This window comes from Typopeltis vanoorti, chromosome 3 (assembly GCF_054136105.1).
Source record: "Typopeltis vanoorti isolate ZY-2024b chromosome 3, IOZ_Tvanoo_1.0, whole genome shotgun sequence".
NCBI lineage: Eukaryota > Metazoa > Arthropoda > Arachnida > Uropygi > Thelyphonidae > Typopeltis > Typopeltis vanoorti.
The window spans coordinates 73,454,344-73,475,956 of NC_143551.1; the positions used below are offsets into that span (position 1 = coordinate 73,454,344).

At 36.2% G+C, this 21,613-nt stretch overlaps 1 protein-coding gene across 2 annotated transcripts in view; it reads right to left on the minus strand.

The window, feature by feature from the left end:
- LOC150108267 (uncharacterized) overlaps window positions 1-21,613 on the minus strand; it is a 709,268-nt gene that overhangs the window by 377,287 nt on the left and 310,368 nt on the right. For both annotated transcript variants that reach the window (XR_016548127.1, XM_090390670.1), the window contains exons 24-26: window positions 14,614-14,736; window positions 14,445-14,501; window positions 644-1,158 (exon numbers count right to left, since the gene is read on the minus strand). Coding sequence is in view for 1 of the 2 variants with exons in the window: in XM_090390670.1 (XP_090246796.1) it covers window positions 644-1,158; window positions 14,445-14,501; window positions 14,614-14,736 (695 nt within the window). In the remaining variant the exon portion in view is untranslated. The remainder of the gene's footprint in view (window positions 1-643; window positions 1,159-14,444; window positions 14,502-14,613; window positions 14,737-21,613) is intronic.

Genomic DNA, 21,613 nt, shown 5'->3' on the forward strand with positions numbered 1-21,613 from the left:
TCCACATTTCCGGCCCTATAACAACATCCAACTAAATATGCCTTCCTGTCAACCTCCATGTTACTGCTATACCACACTGCCTGATTACCATTGTTACTATTTCCCTCTGTCATGTCTACTTTATGTGGACATAATTCTCTTGCTACCATCAGCAGCTCTCCCCCTTCCTTCTTGTCATTTCTATCCTTGCTTGCAAAAAAATAAAATACTGTATCCTTCCATTTCTATTCCCATTAGAATATCATCTTCATTCAACCATGTTTCACTTATTCCAATGATTTTGAGATGAATATACTCAATCAGTGAAACAATTTCATCTCCCTTATTTCTGATACTTCTGGCATTTGTAAATAAACATAGTAATTCATTTTTAGGTTTATAATCAGTCTTATCCAAGCTACTTGTTGGTTGTGATTTCCTCACCACACTTACCCGATCATCTTTATCTCCACTCATCACATATATCTGCTCAGTCTTAACTTTCCCACCCACATCACAATGTACGCCACTTCATAGACACATTCACTGCTACATATATTTCATAAATTAACTACTTAAACATATGAAATCATATGATGTCTCATTAAAATATAAATGCAAATTTAGCAATCATTATGTTTCAAGAAGTCATTGTAAAACTTACTTCTTTCACAGGCAATTTTGATTTGTCCTCCAAGTAACCACTATCCTCACTCCACTCAAAAGGTTTAACACTATCACAATTGCATACCTGAGAGTGGTTACAATGTGGATAGCAACCACATTTTTGGTTTTCTAGAGTACCACCCCAAAAATACTGAGGTTCTTCATCTTTTGAAATCCACCATGCCAATGGTTTTTTGCTGCTAAAAGCAAAACCTGCTCCTTGACATCTCCAGCTAATATACTGTCTGCATCTCTCTGAAACATCTATTAGAGATTCAATTAATGGCATGCTAATATCATACACAATTTTTCTGCTATATCTTCCTGACTTCACATAAATTTCTTTTTCAGAATCATGGCGAATAACAGTTTTCACATTATCAGATGAGTTTCCCATCTCGCAATGTACAATAAAAGGAGTGACAAGACTATCAAAACCATCAGAGTCTATTTGATATTGTCCACTTTCTCGAATGTGATCATGGAGGTACAGATCCAGACATGTTCTTCGGGCTACATATTAAAAAAAAAAAGTTTCTACATTAGTTAATTTTAAATAAGGAATGTATCACTGTCAAAGTTCTGTAAAAGCACGTTCTTTAAGTTTACACATTAAGAAAAAATTAGACTTTTTTTTTCTTTACTTTTTGAAAAAAAGCATTTTTTAATTACATGACCACATATAAAACTTCAATGTACATTAATGTAACCAAAATTTCTGAACTCTATCTACAAGAACATAACATTCTAAAATTATTAATTATTTAAAATATAAACTTCTTAATGTTAACATGTAGCTATTTACGATATAGCTATGCATAAAAATGTAAGATAGATAATTAGCATAAACAAAAAAGCTATGTGACAGAACAGGTAAAGAGAATGGAGGTAAAGCAGAGAAGAGAAGAAAAGAGGAAAAAAAGGAGAAAAAGTGAGAGAGGAGTGAGAGTATGAAAGAGAAAACGGGGAGGGTAAGTATTTTGTGACTCCATGCTAAGAGAAGTGCCTGATAAGAGCATCATGAAATCATGTTTTTCTAGTGCAAAGATCGTGGATGTTAGTGACAGTATGGCATGGAAAGAGAAAGTGAAAAAGTTAAGAAGTCTGGACAGCAATAAATGATTTGAAATGTGATATGTATGGAATGAGAGAACATATGAAAGAATTACTGACAAAAGAAGAAAACATTACTGACAGAAGCAAAATGAGAAAAACTACAGCTGTTGGAGGGAGGGATGCAGGTGAGCATGTGTGAAAGGAAATAATCAAAAAATGCTTACTAACATCTCAGCTCAGATCTAGAATTTAAATGGAAAAGTAATTAACAGAGGCAAAGTTAGCTGTGGATATAAAGGGATATTGTAATACAAGTATACTAATGAGCCTCCATAGCTCAGTCAGTATATCTGGTCCTGTTTCCCTTCCGTAAATTTTGTCGCATCTGTATGTCCAAATCGAGTACATGGTTGTTATAATAATGATTGCTTTAGTTGTGTTAATGTTTCCTTCGTTTAACCAGTATAATGTGTGTTCTGTAAGGGGTTGTTTGTGTTTTATTAATGTTTGAACCATGTTCCATATTCAGGAGATGTGAGGACAGTACATCATTAAGTGGTAAAGTGTTTCTGGTTGGGGACAAAAATGACATCTGGCGGGGCCTTGAAGAGGGATCTCTTTCGCTGTGCACCATATTTTGGTGGGCAAATAAGCATGGTGTACTTTGTAGTAGAAGGTTTTTAATTTGGGGTTTATGGGCGGATTGAAAGCTTTTTTAAGTGCCTTTGATAGTCTTAATGTCCCTCTTTCAATCTCCCGGTGTTGTGGTGGTGGTATAACTGTGCACGTGAGTTTGATGTGTGCTGCTTTAGGTCTTATCTTCAAGAATTCGTTTATTCCTATGTATTTGTTAATGAAGTTGTAACCTTCCGCAATCTCGTGGAACATTCTTGGTGTTTTGCCACTCGAACGCGGAAGGGAACATATTACTTTGACGGGCATTATCTTCTGCATATAATATATTATATATGCGCTCCACGTTTTTTCCTCCGTGTAAGTTCTCTCTATGATTTTTGCTCTCGCACTTAGAGTTTTTAGGTGTACGTTTATTAAGCCGAGTCCTCCCGCCTCAATGTCATGGAATATTGTGGATCTTCTGATGGGTTCGTATTTGGAACCCCAGATGAACTTTGCGCACTCTCTGTGTATTCTGTCTACTGCTTGACCGTTGTAGTTGGTATTGTTCATGAGGTACCATATCTTAGACAGTAGGTATGGAAATAGAAATGTGACTGGTAACTTAAATTCATAATACAGAATTCCATGGATAGTAAAGTTATGTTACATTAAAAGAAAAATACTGCTCAACTCATGTAAAAAGGACTGTAGGAAGAAGCAGACACTGAGCAGATTATTGATGTTAAAAATAAGGAAAAATAAATTGTACATAATATATATTATTAAGATCAAGAAATGTAAATCAAAATGCCAATTAGAAAAGCCCTTTGGTTGGAAAGACCTGGGTTCGATTCCTGTCAGTAAAGTGAGGAACCTTTATCTGGTCTCTTTCAACTAAAGGTGAGTTAGCCGGTCTCATATGGAGGTAGGGTTTTTTTTTTTCGCCCAGAAACTTGAGTTTTTTCATCCCCCCCCCAGAACAGGCAAACTGACCCCTGTGAACACACATGAATTACAGTCATGAATACATCCCATCCATATTCCGGTCCCGAGCCCAGATAAAATTGTGAGGGGGGGAAGTAATGGTGAACTACCCTGTAAAAATCTCACCAGGAATACTTTGTGGGCAATGTCTATAAAGTCACCTACGGTCGGAAATGACTGAAAGGGAAAATCAGATCAGATCAGTATACTAATGCCAGAAGCATCAAGAATAAGAGTGAGAAGTTTTTGATATTAGTTCTAACTAGCCAAAAGTGTCAGCATTATTGAGACTTGGTTAACAGACAATAAAATAGTTGAAGGGATAGATTGTAAGGCATATTGTATTTTCAGAAAGGATGGAGATATTCAGGAAGGCAGAAGAGTAGGTATTAAGTGTGTCAGTATATTTAAGGCTATCCAGTATAAGACAGAAGCTGATAGGACAAAATATATAGTCTCTTGCTATTACAGACAAGAGGGATGTGAAGGAAGATGTAAAAGATGGGAGGAATTCATCAACAGATTAATTCAATGAATAGAGATGAGTAATTATTATGGGGACATATTCTATCGCAACACAGATAGGAAAGAGGAAAGAACACTTATTATGTAGAAAATGAAATTTATCTAGCTGCTAAGAGATAATTTTCTGAAACATCATGTGATGTGGGGAAGCCAGAATTTCAAAATGCTGGATCTGGCAACAGACTCAGTGTATTTGTCCATAATCAAGATTCAGAGAATTTGTTATAACTTTTTCTCTGACTGGGAAACATGATTATAGTCTTGATCTGGGAGGAAGTTAAACATGTGGAATTTTCATTCAGGGATGTATATGGAATTACAAAGCAGGTGATTATCGCAAACTTAGGAGACAACCAGAAGCAGTGCTATGACATAACAAACTGCAAGGTAAGGAATGTGCATGGGAAATGGTCAAGTAGTGTATAAAGGAAGAGCATCAGACTGATAGCCAAGCATCAAGAGTATAAATCACACAGGAAGCAAATGGATGAGAAGGATCATTAAACAGAAGATTAAAAAAAAAAAAAATTGGATGAAATATAGATACAGCAAGCTCATGAGCAGCACAAAGCATATTATTATTATCATCTCAAGACCCCCCCCCCCCCATGGAGTCAAAGACTCATCTAGGAGGTCTTTCTGTCATACACAGCTTATCATACTGTGCCTTAAACACACTCAAATTCTCTGCAGACACCACACTCTCAGGCAAAGCATTTCAATCATTCATACCTCTGCATGAAACAACCTGTTTCCTCACTCCCCTGTTCACACCCTCCTTATACAGCTTCCAGGGATGACCTCTGGTTCTTCCCTGATCTCCCACCATTTTCTGTAAAACCTCTCCAATATTGATCCTATAGCAACCCCTTGCTAACTTCTAGGTCTCCATGATATGATCTCCTTTTCCTTCTATCCACTAGACTCTGTAAATTGCATGTTCTCAACCTTTCCTCATATTTGACATTCCAGAGATCAGAAACTACCTTAGTCAGTCACCTCTGGACCCTTACCAACACCTCTTCGTCCTTTTGAAAACCATGTGACCAAATCTGTGCACAGTAGTCTATGTGTGGCTTAATCAGAGCCTTACACAATGGAACAAGAATCTCCTTATTTCTAAAAGTCATTGTCCTCTGCATCATTCCCAGAATTCTTTGTGTTGTCCTCACAATTTTGGTTATGTGTCCCCTAAATTTCAGATCTTTATCCACTGTCATCCCAAGATTTCTTATTTTCTTTACCTCCAACAATCAGAGACATAGCTAGGGGGGGGAGGGGGAGGGGGAAGTCCACCCAGGGCGGCACTTTGAACCTTTTTGAACTTTTGCAGTTAATTCTAAAATACAGTCTCGAGAACTCAGTTCCAAATATTGTAATACTACTGTGAATTTTCCTCACAATTGTAAGTGTTGCTAGTTGTGAGAGGAGTTTTTCTAAATAAAATTGATTAAGAATTACCTACCTTACTATGAAACAGACTTCGCCAATGTCAACGACGATTTTGCTAACAGAAAAGCAAGAAAAAGAACATTTTAGAATGTTGAAATTAAAGTTTTACTTCAAAAATAAACTATGTTTATTTTTGAAGTAAAAATAATTTTAATTTATTTCCCTATATGTTGTATTGACTTTTTGTAGTATTTTTCGTGTGTATTAAGAAGAGTGGCCAAACTCAGGGACTGCCCCGGGCAGCAAAAGCTCTAGCTAAACCACTGCCAACAATATATCCCCACCGAGTATAAATTCTATATCCCATGTTTGTTTCCCAAATTTTAAAACTTTACATTTTGCAACAATGACCTTGCATCCTCATTCCCACACTCATTCACTCAATTTATTCAAGTCTTCTTGTAAGGCCACAACATCATCTCTACTCTTCATAGTTCATCCCAATTTTGCATCATCTGCAAACAACTGAATATCCCCATCCAAGTCTTCATCAATATCCTTAACATACAGGTTAAACAGCAATGGCCCTAAAACAGACCCCTGAGGCACACCACTAGTGACTTTCCTCTTCCAGGATAATGCGTTCCCATACACATATCAAGCATACAGAAGAAGAGTGACCAGCACAGTAAGGAAGACAAATGCAGATTGTGAGAGAAGATAAAGTGAATCCGGAGAGTAAAAATGTAAAAGGAAGAATGATTAAGAAAGGATAACTATATGAATATGAAAAGTAAAAAGAAGAAGAGTAAAACAGGATAGTTTAAATTAATGCCAAAGGCTAGGAGGTGGTGAACAGCAAACATTGAAAAGACAGCTACTGGACCAACTCCCAAAACACATTCCAACTTACATAGTTCAAAATTGAAATTTCACCATGAGAAGCATCAATGGAAAAGAAATGGATTAGCAGAAGAATTGGATAGTACCAGATCAACATTACAGGTGTGACTGAAACAAAGAAGACAAAAAGAGGTGAGATCTTCCTAAGCAGCAACAAATACAAAATGTTGCATTTAGTTACTACCAATCAGGGAAAAAGTAGTATCTATAGCAATCAATATGAGGATAATCTACTTGAATGGCAGGCAATATCATGTAGAATGATGAGGGCAAACATCAGAATTGGGAACTGTACAATGAGACTTATTTGTGACTATAGTTCCACAGAAGGTTCTACTAAGAAAGAAATAGGGGAATTTTTCAAGGCATTGGAAAAGGCAGCTAACACAACAAAAAAGGAAAAGTTGGCTCTTGTTAGATATCTAAAACAGCAGAGGATATTACCAGACATATAGAAATGTTATGGGAAACAAAACTAAGAATAATTGTAAGTATTGTTGCAATTTTTCTAAATTATTAAATAACTAAATTTAAAATTAAATAACTAAATTTAAAATTAAATAACTAAATTAAATATTCTAAATTATTAAATAACTAAAATATCTAAATAACTAAATTATTGCTCAGCACATGGACTAGTTATTACCAACACCATGTTCCAACATAAAAATGTGCAGGAATTCACAAGGAGAGAAGATGTAAAAAATAATGAAAGTTGCATTGACTGCTTTATTGTTAATAGCCCTGCTTTCCCCCTGGTTCAGGACACAAGGTTATAGAAAGATTTGAAACTGGAAGTGATCACCATTTAGTTTTGAACATGATAAAATTGAATATTATATTGAAAAGAAGAGAGCTTGAATCATGTTAAATGATTCAAGTTGAGGAGATTTCAGAAAAGAACAGAAAGCTGAAGTACACAAAAAGAAAAAATGAGAGTTTGAAAACAAGAACCAAACCTTGGAGATTCAGTGGCAAACTCTGAATTAAACATTAAATGATTCAGCCAGGGAATCATATGTTGAGATTGTCTACCAGGATATAAAAAATCAGAACTTCAAGTTGGCCTCAGGAAGATAAACAGGCAGTAAGTTCCTGAAAGTTTCCTGGGATGAAAGTCTGCTAATGCTCTTACAGAATAACAGAGAAAATATGTAAGAAAGCAAAGCACTGTGTAAAACTAGCTAAACAAAAGACAAGGGAAGACTTTGGTAAGAAAATAGAAAATAAATATCATGAAAATTTAGAAACCTTAATGACTTACTTACAATGTAAAAAAAATCCAAAATTTTATTCAAAAACTCTGATATATGCTGGACTGATTGGCCGAGTGGTTAGCATATCCACTCCAATCAAGAGGCTGCAGGTTCGAATCCTGCTGTGGACATGGATATTTGTGTTGTCTGTGAAAATACTAGTAGTGGTGGTGGATGGCAGATGGCAGATGGCATTAGTGTAGATCAGTGATCTCCAAACTTTTCACCGTGAGGGCCACATTGGGTATTTCAGCAATGTTCAGCAGGCCGTAGTAAAAAAAAACCTCTAGAACTAGATATATGAGTTTTATTGAAAGCAGATAAAAACTGATTACAGAGTGTGTGAGATTAAATTATCGTATATTAATGACAACGAACACTATCAGCAAATTCTCATATTTTTATCACAAATTATAATAAAACCATTAATGTGAATGATGTAACTGTGTTTGTGTTTTTAAAATCTTATTAAACTCAGGTTCAAATTTTGAAATGCAAATTAGAAGTAGCGATTTCAAATGTTCATCAGATAAATTTGCCCTGTATTTTGACTTCATTCGGGAAAAAGTTTGTTCACAAAGATACGTTGTCCCAAAAATATAGATAAATTTACAAGCAAATTTGAAGAAATTTGCTTGTAAATTTTGTAAAATTTTGTAAAATTCAATTTTTTTTTCTTCGTTAGTCCATTTTAACGGACCTTTTACAGTCAGAAAGACCGTAACTTGGATTACGGTTACTTTTTGTTATTCGGGAATATATTTTGAGTGCAATTTTAATTAATGCATTTGAAATCTATCAACACCCCATGTTTTTTTTGCAGATTCTTATTGAAAAATTAGTCCAATTGGCAGGCCAGATAAAATCATATCGCAGGCCGCATCTGACCCACGGGCCATAGTTTGGAGGCCCCTGGTGTAGATGATGATGATGATGATGATGGTAGTTGTGGTTTGTTGTAGTTGGTGGATTGAGTGGTGGAGATATGAGGTGATACGATTAGAGTTCAGAGGAATAATTGTAAAGGTTCCATAGATAAAAATATAAATAAATAATAATAATCAGTTAATAAATAATAATCACTTCCTAAAACATAGAGACATGCATACATCTGAGCAGCAGTTGCAGCTCAGATGCTCTCTTAGCATTCCACATGTTTCAAGGAAAAGACAATCAAATTTGAATCGGCAGGAATGAAGAATATTTGTCTGGTTTTCCAAAGAACTCTGTGCCTAGTGTCAATAGCATAAGAAGGAGGCCAAATTTGTCAGATTCCGAGAATGTAACACAGTCTTGATGTTCTTGGATTTTACTCAAAGCAGAACTGCTAGTCTGTTCAAAATAGCAAAGATGAAATGACTAATCATTAAAGATACCTATGGCATGACTATAAACAACAAATTACATGATAACCACAGTTGTTTTTAAGACGAAATGAGAGGTACCTGATAGAAACCTGGTAAGGAGATAAGTGATAATGTATCCTTCGTAGATGTTAATTAAAAAAGATAGTTTCCAAGTTGGTTTGAAAGAAGTGTATAGATTGAATTTGCAAAGAATCCATGCTATCTGTTCTGAGGTTCCTTTCAAGTAGGGTATTGAACACTGATTAATAATTTTTCTGAATGATAGTTTTGTTGTATCCATTAGACATCAGATTGCTTTTCATTTTATTCAGTTCATCTAAAAAAAGGGAATCAGAATAGCAAATCATATGAGCTCTACATACAAAACTCTTGATAATATCTATTTTCTGTGATAAATTATGGTGTCGGGACAAGTGAATGTATCTGCCAGTAAAGGTTGCTTTCCAATAAACTGAAAATTGAACACTGACCTGTAGGATTGTGAATTATTAAGTTACCCAAAAAGAATAGATGGTTACTTGATTCATGTTTAATAGTGAACTTGATACGTGATTACAAAGAGTTTATTTTCTACAGGTACTGAAGTAATTCTGACTTCAAGTGAGACCAGGCTGATAAATCAATGTAACTATATATGTGGTTGAGGAAATATATTGTGAAAAAGTTGATTTTATAAATTATCCATAAAATAGTATGATAAAGCTTCTGCCATATAAAACAGTCTACATGGTGCATTTAAATAAGCTAAAAATGTCTTCAGTGAAATAGGATGAAGAGTCTCTTGTAGTGGTAAGTTAGTTAATAGGGAGACTACATCAAATGAAACCAGTGGCAGCTCGTGGCTTGAAATCGTGGGGGTGCTGCACCTTTCGAAATATACATACACACTGTAAGTACAGTGTATATATGTGTTTGGATAAAATATCAAAATTATGGCAAAAATTTTAAAAAAATGAAACATGAAAAAATATTGTTTATTATCGATAAAATGATATAGTTTGGTATAATTCAAAATTACTTAAAAATAAAATATATCCTTCTTGTTTTGTTTCATGAAAAAATATTGTTTATTATCGATAAAATTATACAGTTTAGTATAATTCAAAATTACTTAAAAATAAAATCTATTATCATAACTCTAATAATGTTCTAAAATAAAAACTATAACAAATATTATGTCTTTAATTGTAATGTTCAAATATTTAAAGAGACGGAGTAAACACGATTAAGCACTACAAACAGTCTACTACTGGCGCAAACTGCATATAAACAACAGTGGAACTGCACGACAGACAGTGGCACATTATGCAATAGCTCACATCTCACTATGACGTGCATATGCTTGGGCGTGCAGCAATATGACACTGTGGTAAACACAGTGCTGCTAGGTCCTTCGCCCTCCAAAGTGCTACAAGATGGATTTTTATTATTTTTTATACAAAATAAGAGAATTGTATAGGATTGTTGATGATAAAATTAAATATTATAGGCAAATATAAATAAATTAATAAATATATTTATGTATCGAGAAAAATTGGAGTGCTGCAGTTCTGCAGTGCGTATGCACGAGCTGCCTCTGAATGAAACCATAATCTTGTTATTAGACAGGCATAGATCATTAATTTTCTCTTTAAAGTCAAAGCTGTTTTTACTATATAGCAGCTAGTATGGCCATTGAGATTTTGAAGATGATGAGAAAGATGTTTTGCAAGGTAGTAAGTGAGAGAGCCAATTGTTATTATTATTATTATTATTATAATTTTGGGATCCATCGATGGGAGCATGCATACTCGATTGGAGGAACTGTACTGGAGGAGTTAAGGGAGACAAGAGATCTGGGGGTGATGATTGATAGAAAACTGAAATTCAGGGAGCATATTGGAAAGGTGGTGAGGGTAACTCAGAGAATTACTGCAATACTGAGAAGGATGCTGACCTGCAGAGATAAAAGAGTTATCATTCTGTTATAAGACCCTGATCAAACCACACTAAGACTACTGTTCTCAGATTTGGTCCCCAGGATTTGAAGGGAATAAATTGACTGTGGAAAGGGTACAGAGGCGGATAACAAAGATGGTTTCAGGACTCTATAATATGAGTTATGAGGATCGACTGAGTGAATGTGGACTGCAGAGTTTGGTGGATAGAAGAAGGAGAGGTGATATGATCGAGACTTTTAAACTGTTGAGAGGCAGTTAGGGTAGACATTGGAGAGTTCTTTCACTTGGTGGAACAGTGGGAAGGAGCGATGACAAGGGTACATCCCTGGAAGTTACTAAAGGAGGCCGTGTGCAAGAGGGTGAGGAGTGGTTTCTTTGCATGGAGGGTGGTTGAACCTTGGAATGCATTGCCTGAGAGAGTGGTTGGAGTGAGAATGGTCAGTGGGTTCAAGGAGTGGTATGATAAACTTTGTGTTTTTTAAAAACGACCTCTCACAATGAGTCTTTTGACTCCATGGAGGCCTGGATAATAATAATAATTATTATCTGACCTCCACGTAGTCAAAGGACTCATTGTGAGAGGTCTATACTCCATCAAACCATACCTTGAACCCATTCTCAGTTTCTGCACTCACCACACTTTAAGGCAATGTATTCCACTCACCAATTACTCTCCACACATAGAGCCTGCTTCTCACTTCCCCTGTTCACACTCTCCTTATACAGATTCCAATTAAATGAGTGTAGTGGGTTGTAATCCTTGTGGACATTAGGTAGACTATACAGCAGAGGCAGACAGGCATGATGAATTCATAACCTCACAACAGTAGTGGAATTTCAAGATTGTGCATGTTTGAATATCCCACTGATAACTGAATTTATCCATAACAGCTGGGTTATAAATTTAACCAACAGGTCACTAATAAATTATTATTATTATTATTATTACCCCAAGACCTCATGGAGTCAAAGACTCATCTGGGAGGTCCTTTTATCATACACACAGCTCATCATACCGTGCCTTGAACACGTTCAAACTCCATTCAACTCTACATGAAAAAAAACCTGCCCCTCACTTCCCTACTCATACCCTCTTTATACAGCTTCCAGGGATGACCTCTAGTTCTCCCCGAATCTCGCACTATTTTCTGTAGAACTTCTCCAGCATTGATCCTATAACAACCCCTTATCTACAAGTTGGTAAGGGGTTGTTGATCCTATAACAACCCCTTACCAACTTGTAGGTCTCTATCATATCTCCCCCTCTTCCTCCTGTCCACCAGACTCTGCAAATTACATCTTCTCAATCTTTCCTCATACTCACCATTCCAGAGGTCAGAAACTACCTTAGTCAATCGCCTTTGGACCCTTTCCAACATCTCTTCATCCTTCTGAAAACCAGGTGACCAAATCTGGGCACAATAGTCCATGTGTGGCCTAATCAAAGCCTTATACCAGGACTAGATTTTTACTTTTTTAAGATAAACAGTTGATTAATCATGGGAATATAACAAGCATCTGTATTTGAGTTTCATAGATCAAAAGGCATATTACAAGGTGCCAAGAGAGAAGCTGTTTAAAATGTTACAGTTATATAGTGTAAATGGGACATTTTAAGTTCAAGTGAATATTTCACCTGAGATTTCTACTAGCACATTCCTGAATGATAACAATGTCAAGTTCTTTCCTAATCCTCATTTTTAATATGATGATGCCTTTACCAAATCCAGTACAAGTCTGCAATATTCCCTAACTAAACTGAATAATTGTTCTAATAAATTTGATATGAAAATCAGCAATAAAAAGACAAAGACAATGAAAATAGGCAGAAATTTTTTTTTTTTTAAGTAAAGACAAGTCATATAAACTTAAAGAGTGTTATCATACTCCTTTCAAGCAAGTTTTTACACCCCCCCCATGTCCAAGGTGGGATTTGAACTTGCAACCTGTTACTTGGAGAGTACATGTGCTATCCACTTGGCCAACCAGGCTGGCATCATTGAAAATATTGAAATCATCACTGAAAGTATTAACTACATCTTGGGAGAACCTATAAAACAAGTAAAACATTTTAGCTAATTAGGCACAGTTTATAATAAGATGGTAAATTAAATATGGAAACAGACAATAGAATCATGGTGACATGGTGATAGGATATTGGGATATTGATTGAGATATGATTGAGACATTCAAATTACTGAAGGGTTTATATACGATTAATTGAGAGGATATTTTTGAGAACAGGACTGGTGGTGGGAGGACTAGGGGCCATCCATGGAAACTGGGCAAGAGTGTGGTTAGCAAGGGTGTTAAGAGCTAGGTTTTTTACTTGGAGAGTGGTAAATGAGTGGAATAAGCTGCCAGAGTCTGTTGTGGGTGCCATGACTGTGAATGAGTTCAAGGCAAAGTATGATAGATACTGTGTGAATGTTGAATAGTTGTTCTTGACATGATGTTTAGGGCCTCCCTCGATGAGTCTAAGGACTCCTTGGAGTTGCCCATAATAATAATAATAATAATTAGTAAAGCTGGTATAGTAAGAAGTCAACTGAATAAATGTAAATTTATTATTAAACATAACTTTAAGTTTAAACCAAACCCAAGCCTAAATATGGGAATGGATATGAAGCTGGTGGGATAGGATGTGGCTTACAGGGAGACACCAGAGAGTGGTATATGGTGGAATAGAATTCAGGACAATGTTGTTAAGTAGTGAAGTGTCCATGGCTCTAAACTAGCACCACCGTTTTATTTGCATATTAATTATATTGGAAATGATTGGGAGGGGGAGGAATTATCAAGTTGTTTCCTGACAATCATCCAAAACTGTGGAGACTTTAAATAAATTGGCAGTATGGGAAAACTATAATGGTTATCAGTTAAATATGGCAATGTGTGAAGTCAGAGATTTTGGGATTAAAAAGATTATACACTGTGTATTGCACTGATGGTACTGCAAGAATTTGATTAAGCCTAGAAATTTGAGGATGATGGTGAACAGGAATGAAGTGCAGATGACATATTGCAAAAATGGGCAAAATGGGCAAAATAGCTCAAAGAAGTACTTGGAGTTGAAGAACACATTGACAACTAAGGAAGTTTTTTATGAAAGTTTTTATCCCTCTTTATATGGCTTTGATATGGCCATCCTGTTTACCGGTATGGGTTGGTTACCTTGGTTTCTTTTAAATGAGGTGGTGCAGAGGATCCAGTTATGAGAGAGTAAGATGTGAGGTCTGTGGAGATTGATTAAAAGTGCCCAAAATGAAAAATTTAGTTGACATGTAGAAAAAGGAGAATGTGATAGAAATGCTTAATTACTAAAGAGGCTTTATAAGATTCATGCAAAAGAAATTTTTCAATATATGACAAACATGGTGAAAACTACTGCCACATCTAGAAGTTGTATAAGAGTATGGCTTGTTGAGGTGTGTGAAGACTAGACTTTTTCCTTAGAAAGGAAATGAGTGTGTGTGAAGTAGTTATTGAATGCTATGACAATGAATGAGTTTGAGGAGTATAATAGGTATTATTTAAATGCTAGTTAGTTTAGGTCTCTGTGATGTACCTTCAGATTGCAAACAGATTCCCATATAAGGTTCCACACATCATAGAGAATATTTTAACCCAGTTCTCATCAGCCAAAGAGCAAATGGCTTGTGACCCTCATGACTGCATTATGAAGGTGCTCTTGTATAAGAAATAAATTAAAAGTTAAGGAGGAAAATCAACATGAACTACACTCTAACGTATTTTACCTCTGTTAGCACACAATCTTTTATGCTCCTCTTGTCCATTTTTGTCTTCTTGACGCACTAAAAATATCCAAAATATTAATGCATGTATATCAAAAGAACAAAAAAAAAAAAGAAATAACAAATTGAACATCACTGAGAAATATTTCTGATTACAAAAAATTTTACTAACGGCACCCAAAATGTTCATCTTCATGATATTTTCCAGGGCAATCCCTGTGGCCATCACAAAGCGTATATCTTGGAATACAAGTACCATCATAACACTGAAATGTGCTATTTGGATTACAAAATCCTGCAAGCAAAAAGAGAAAATTCATTTGAAATATAACGTTAAGTTCTGAACTTAAAAAAAAAAAAAATCTATATTATCTACAGCTAAAAGTGACAAAATCAGAACATAGGAAGAGGGCTAAGATCATAAATGAAATACTGGGTATCTATAAAGCCCTTATGTAGTTTAAAGTTCTAATAGCTTCACTTCTATATAAGATATAAAAAATTCACAAGCTGAAACAGAGAAGAAAATTCAGGATTTAGCATATTTCATTGTAGGAATGTTAACTATCAACATATCCACCATCGTTCTGGTTACAAGGAGTAGCACAATTCTGAAGTGCCTGAATTTTGCAGCTGTGTTATAGTACTGATCACATATGATCACCTATCATGATGATCATTTTGATAGAAAGGCCCTGTTGAGTAAACATCAGTTTTAAAATGCTCCTATAAAACATCTGATGAAGGCAAATCGAGCCAGTAAAGTCGCCAAGGTGTTGGCCCAGTAATTCTGATCCCTCTATTTACAATAAACATCATGAAAATTGAAATGTAGGCAAATGTAGGCAAAGTGACAAAGTACTCCCACCTTGCTGCAAGACCATACTGTCAATACATCTTGATCACCTCGGTTCCACAATGAAGTTATTCTGCAGATAATTCAAATAAACTTCACCATTCAAAACAGTTCCTTCAAAGAAAATGGCTCAATTATGTCTGATTTTCACAGGGCACATCAGAGGTTAACTTGAGGAGAATCTCTTTCACATTCCCAAATTTATGGTTTTTCTCCCCACCCCAAATGGCAATTAACCTTGATTGTTATTTGCTTTATCACTAAACAATAAATTGTTAACAAACAAGGCATTATTTTCAATCTCATGATTAAACTAATAGCAGAAAGCTAATCCTGCATGACAGTCTTCTTCCAACAACTGATGAACTTGAATCATGTATGCAAGTCAATGTAAGTTTCTTCTGAAATTTTGTGAACTGTTGCCATTGGAATGCCTGATTTCAGTGAAACTCATCTTTCTGATTTTCATGGATTGTTTGTAAAAGGTTGCTGTACAGACAACACAGTTTCATTGTTTATCCCTGAAATTTCAATTTGTGGCTTATCAATAATGGAGCTGGCCTTGTTAAATATTTTCATTCAATATGTAATTAAATTTCTGTCTTTGTATTGAATCCTAAATTTTCTTTTGACAGCTGATAAGACTTCAGCTCAATAGCCAGAGAGGATTCAATTTACTTCTTTTCAAATGAAGATTCAAGAACAGTGCAAGGTTTACCTGAAAAATAAAAGAAAGAAATTAGAACAAATGAATTATTAACAAGTTTATTTAAATTTTGAAGAAATTTTCTCTCTGTTACATTTTTCAGATTGCTCATATCTTATATAGAAGTGAACTTATTTCAAGATGCACAAGTAAGAAGTTTATCAGATACCATGCATTAGCAAGAACATGCTATGAGCTTATCAATTTAAATGATTCAGAGATGCCTTGGAGAGATGAAATATGGGGAGAAGGGAGATGCACAAAAGATGTGGATGCCATGCATTTACAGATAATGCAAATGAATACAGGATGAGCAGTTATTATGAGGGATTTAATGATAGGGATATCAACTGAAGGGAGGAAAGGATACACAGCAAGATAGAATTTATATAGTTACTAAGCGATAATTCTCTGAAAAAGCATGTAATGGAAGACTCCTGGAGTTTGGGAGGCCTGGATCTAGTAATAGCATCAGACAATCCATCCATAACCAAAGTAGCTAATCTGCATGTGATCTAGGAAAGTGAGAATGCCATCTTGTCCTAGGAGGTTTCTAAACATTGGAGGTCTCAGTTAAGAAGGGATATATATGTAACTACAAAGGCAGCAATTATGACAAGGTTAGGAGGTAACTTGGAACTGTGTAACAGCATAAGAATCAACAAGGAATGAATACTAGTGCATGGAAAATGGTAAGGGATTGTTTGAGGGGAGTAGTATCAGATTGCATACCCTTGGTTAAAAGGATAAACCAAGTGAGAATAAAATGGATAAGTAGACTTTAAAGTAGCAGCTGCAAAGAAAGAAAATATTGTGTAGGGAATGTAAAGAAAAAGGTCATCACCATAGTAAGGTAGAATAAACCAGATTATGAGAAGAAATTAGCCAAGACAGCCAAAGGAAATCCTAGAGGAGTTTTTTTTTTTTTTTCACTATGTAGCAAGTGAGAAGAATGATTATGGAAGGATAACTTTAACCAGTGCCCAGAGCATCAGAGTCACAAAGCAGAAGAAAAAAGCTATCATTCTGTAATCATTCTGCAAAGGTGTGTCACCTAGGAAAATATAACTGCAGTTGCCAATGTGACAGAGAATGATGTGAAAACTAAGGTGAACTGGAGATGCTCAGCATATTAAAACATCATTGAAAAATAAATAAAGCAGTAGATTGGAGCATGTCAGCCTGTATGTTATTATTATTATGATGACGATAATGATTCAAGTCTCCATGGAGTCAAAAGACTCATCGTGGGAGATCCATCCTAGAAAATACAAAGTCTATCATACCATTCCTTGAACTCATTGACCGTTCGTGCCCTCACCACTCTATCAGACAATGCATTCCAAGTTCAACAACCTCCATACAAAGAAACCACTCCTCACCCTCTTGCTGAAAGTGGGTGAAAGTGGCAGTGAGTCAGCAACATCGATTGGTAAGACATTGTGCGTAGATGGCAGCGAGTTAGTGGGTAAGTGTTAACTGTTGGGATGTGGATGGACAAGATAGTGAAAATGCAATTGGCATAAATGGCAGTGAGAAAGTAATTGCAGTTATATTTTCCTAGGTGACACACCTTTGCAGAATGATTACTTAGCAACCCAGCTTTTTTCTTGGAGTTGGTAAAGATGAGGCAAGAGATTAAACATGCGAGGAATGAACTGAGGAGAATTACAGATTCGTATGGAAATGTGAAGAAGAATGGGCCAAAAGGGTGTGGTGAGTGAAAAGGTGCACAAGGTCTGTTTTGTGGTAGGTAGAATAAGCAGGATGATTAAACTATTGGATAAGAGGAGCACATGAGCAAGAGTTGGCACAAATTACTTGACTGGTAACAAAAAGAATGTAAGGAGGAATGTCATGAGACTGTTACGAAGAGTGAAAGATAACAGTGTTATAGGTAACGTAGTCAGCATGTTGCCCAGGTATTATAATGATGAGTTGAGAAGAAAAGTAACGATTATGAATGGTATGGAAGCAGAGTTGTGTGAAGAGAAGTTCATTTTGTGAATGTCTGGGATGAAGCTGAGGGGTAGATAGAGCTGTATAAAAAAATGGACTACATTTAAATGGATTTGGTGTGAGACAATTGTAAAAATTGTTGCTGCAAAAGAAAATAATGACTGAAGTAAATGGAAGACCTGAGAAAGCCAGATGTGGTGTGGAAGAGTAGGAGAATAAGGTAGGAGACTTTGCAAATGGAGAAGTGAGTGGCACGAGTGAAGAGAATGAGAGAGAAATAACAAGATGGAGAGGGAAATTGATTATATGAATGAGCAGGTAAGTGGAACTGTCAGTTTAATGTTGCAAAGTGTAAGATTTTGAAACTTGGTAAGCAACAATGAGATACAAAGTATATACAGGGTGATCAAAATTAAAGTATTCCTGTTTAAGAGACTAGTGGAGTACCACCCAGTGATCCAAATGCTGTGAAACTTTTTTACAAATACATTGTCAATCATGCAGAAACGATATCTGAAAAATAAAAAAGTAGTTTGAAAAATTCACCACCAGGGACTGCTGTGGGATATACTGTAATTTTTCTGTGTGTGTGTAAGAAGGAGAAAAGCGACACAAGCATAAATAGCACGTTATTATTCACTTTCATCATGCCTGTCTGTTCAATGTGCTGTTCTTTCTGGTATGCCACAAACTGCATCCTTTGCACAGTTGCACAGAAAGCAGCTGGTTGGGACTGATGTTGCACACCTGCTGCGTTATGTTTCACTGCTAGCAAGTTATCAGGATGATCCCGATACACGCTGTGACTGAGAAATCCCCAAAGCCAGAAGTCACAGAGGATCAGATCAGGTGAACAAGACAACCATGCAGTGGGAAATGCATGGCTAATCACTCTGGCTTTTGAGAAAGAACATTTCCCAGAAATCCTGTACAGATTGACTGATGTGTGAAGGGGCCCATGCTGCACGAAAATTACTGAATCCATGCACATGCACTGCTGTAGCAGTGGTACAATAAAATTATTGTTTATCATACTGCAATACCTCTTATCAGTAACTGAGCAGGTCACAGGATCCAACTAGCAAATGTCCTCAAAAAAGAATGGTCCAATGATAAACGAAGCTGTAAGACCCACACCAAACAGCAACTTTGAGTGAAGGCAAAGGCATATTCAAGCATCTGATGCAGCACATTCACTGTGGGAACCAATGCTGATTGTTGTGTCGGAAAAAGTGATGAGTCATCCCTTTTTCCCACCCAACATTAAGTTACCTCAAAAGGAAGGGATAAGGACAGGCTTATGCCTCCTGATGGGAAATGCACCGAATAACGTCCCAAGAAAATGCAAATAACCAGATGTGTAAATTCTAAACAGTGTTGAGATAGCCCATGAGTTTATTAAGATAGTAATTGTGAATGAATTAAATTAGAAAGTCATGTAATATTAACAAATAAATATGTATAAGCTAAGTACAAGTTTAAGGTATGTAAAGACAGTTCGTAGCCACGGCGTCCAATCGGCTGCCGCCATATGCGTGATGACACCGCCGAGTGAGGGAGCTGTTCCGGGATATAAAAGTTTCAGTGGGAGTTCGAATTGCTCTCTTATCTCTTTTCTCTTATCTCTGGTCTCTTACCTCTTATCGCTTGTGTCTCGTCTCCGAGGTTCGTTGGCACCATGTTCCCGTAGGAGAGCTATGTAGAGCTTGCCACCACGTGTAGCAAGTATCTCCCCTTGCTATGCATGTTACATCGGTCAAAGCTGCAACTACGATGTGTTCAAACACATTAGGAGAAAGAGCCGTTGATGAAATCCACGTCAGCGTCTGTGCATGAGTGTTTTCGGTTCGTGTAGAACAAAGGAACAAAGCCAGCCATCAGAGGACGTACAGTGAACAGATCAGAATACCTAGTCAAAGCAAGAATGGTAAGCGAAGATTTTCTTATATTAATGTAGGATTAAAGTATCCGTGGAATAAAGAAACAGAAGTTAAGAACACACGCTATTTACGTGTTGTATCATAAGAACAGTCTGCAATTTGGACACTTGTGTCTACTGTTAAGAAGAAAACATATTAGGCTCCAGCCGAACAGGAGGCCGGGCTCCAGACTGTTTAAGTGATTTAAGAAAAGTAATGTCATATGATCAGAAAGTAATTAAGTGTTAACAGATATTTTGGGGTAAGTACTGTTGTCCTAGAGAATTACATGTCAGATTTATTGAATTGTCTAGTGTTTATATGTAATGTTTCATGTATGATATTATCAGGTAACTTAATTGTGAGAGTCTGAAGATAGATATATGTTTAGAAGTGGGGAATTTATGTCCAGTAAGAGAATATAGTACAGAAGTTTTGAATTGTGATTTATTGAGAAAAGGAACCTAGACACTTTTAAGGTTAAGAATTTAAATAACATGTATACTTGTCTTTGTGAAATAATTGATGGTGAGTTAGCCGATTTCATACGGAGGTAGCAGGGTTTTTTCTCCCGGAAACTCGGGTTTTTCATCCCGCATACATACAAATCGGCCCTTCAGAACACACGCAATTTACAGACAAAAATTACTAGTTGTGGTGGTGTTGGAGGTGGGCGGTAGATGGCGTTGATTCGTAGTAGAGGTAAGGTGTAGAGACAGTTGAAGATGTCCTCCCGCGATGAGTCTTCGGACTCCTTGGAGGTATCAGGAATAATAATAATAATAATAATAATAATAATAATAAATGTGTTTCTTTTACATAATCAATTGAGTTTGTCATATCTTCTGCGGATTTGAATTACCGTTTGGAAAATTTCGTACCATTGCATTTAAAGGGGAAACCAATAGTGATATGAGAATAGGGACCACGACTGCATATATCTTGATCCCTACAATTTTCTTTAAGTATTTTAGATAGTGTATCAGAATTTAGTTGCCGGCTGGTGCAGTCTTAATCTATACAAATTTGTCTGTAACCAAAGTCTGAGAGAAAAAGAGATACGAAAATTTAATGGTAACTGAAAACTAAAGAGTTAAGTAAAGATAAGAAAATTAAAGATAAAATAACGATAAAGAAGTCAGCATGAGAAAAACAGGGGATATAACACTGATATTTATAGTCTGTTCCACAACAGCAGTAGCAACTTCATTGACTTGTTGTGAACTAATTGCTTTGTGACATCTACCAGGTCTAATTCCCAATGATCGCATTTCCTCAAAATGACTAATCATTTGTCACAGATCGCATGGAGATAGTAGACCTTGTTGACATTTGTTCAGGTGATGAAATTTGCAAAGTGCAGCAAAAGCATCGGAATTGATTAGGCAGTACAGCTTCAGGAGCAAAGCACATTGGGGCAAGGTTAGTGCCATCACTGTGGATGGTATTAACAACCAGGATGAAGGGGAAAAATACCAAATATCACACAACACTGCCGAGTTGTGTGATATGGAAATTCCATGCATTTGATGTTTACAATGCACCAGGTGGGTGAATTTTGGACTATTTTTCCCCCCTCATATACTGGTTTTGCATGATGCACTATGAATTTCTGCAAAGTATCCCAGTATCTGTATCACTGGATGGTGCTCAACAAGGCCCGAAACAAAGATATTTTAATTTTTATCACCCTGTACTTGGTGGGGAAACTTTGAAAGAAATAAAAGAGGTC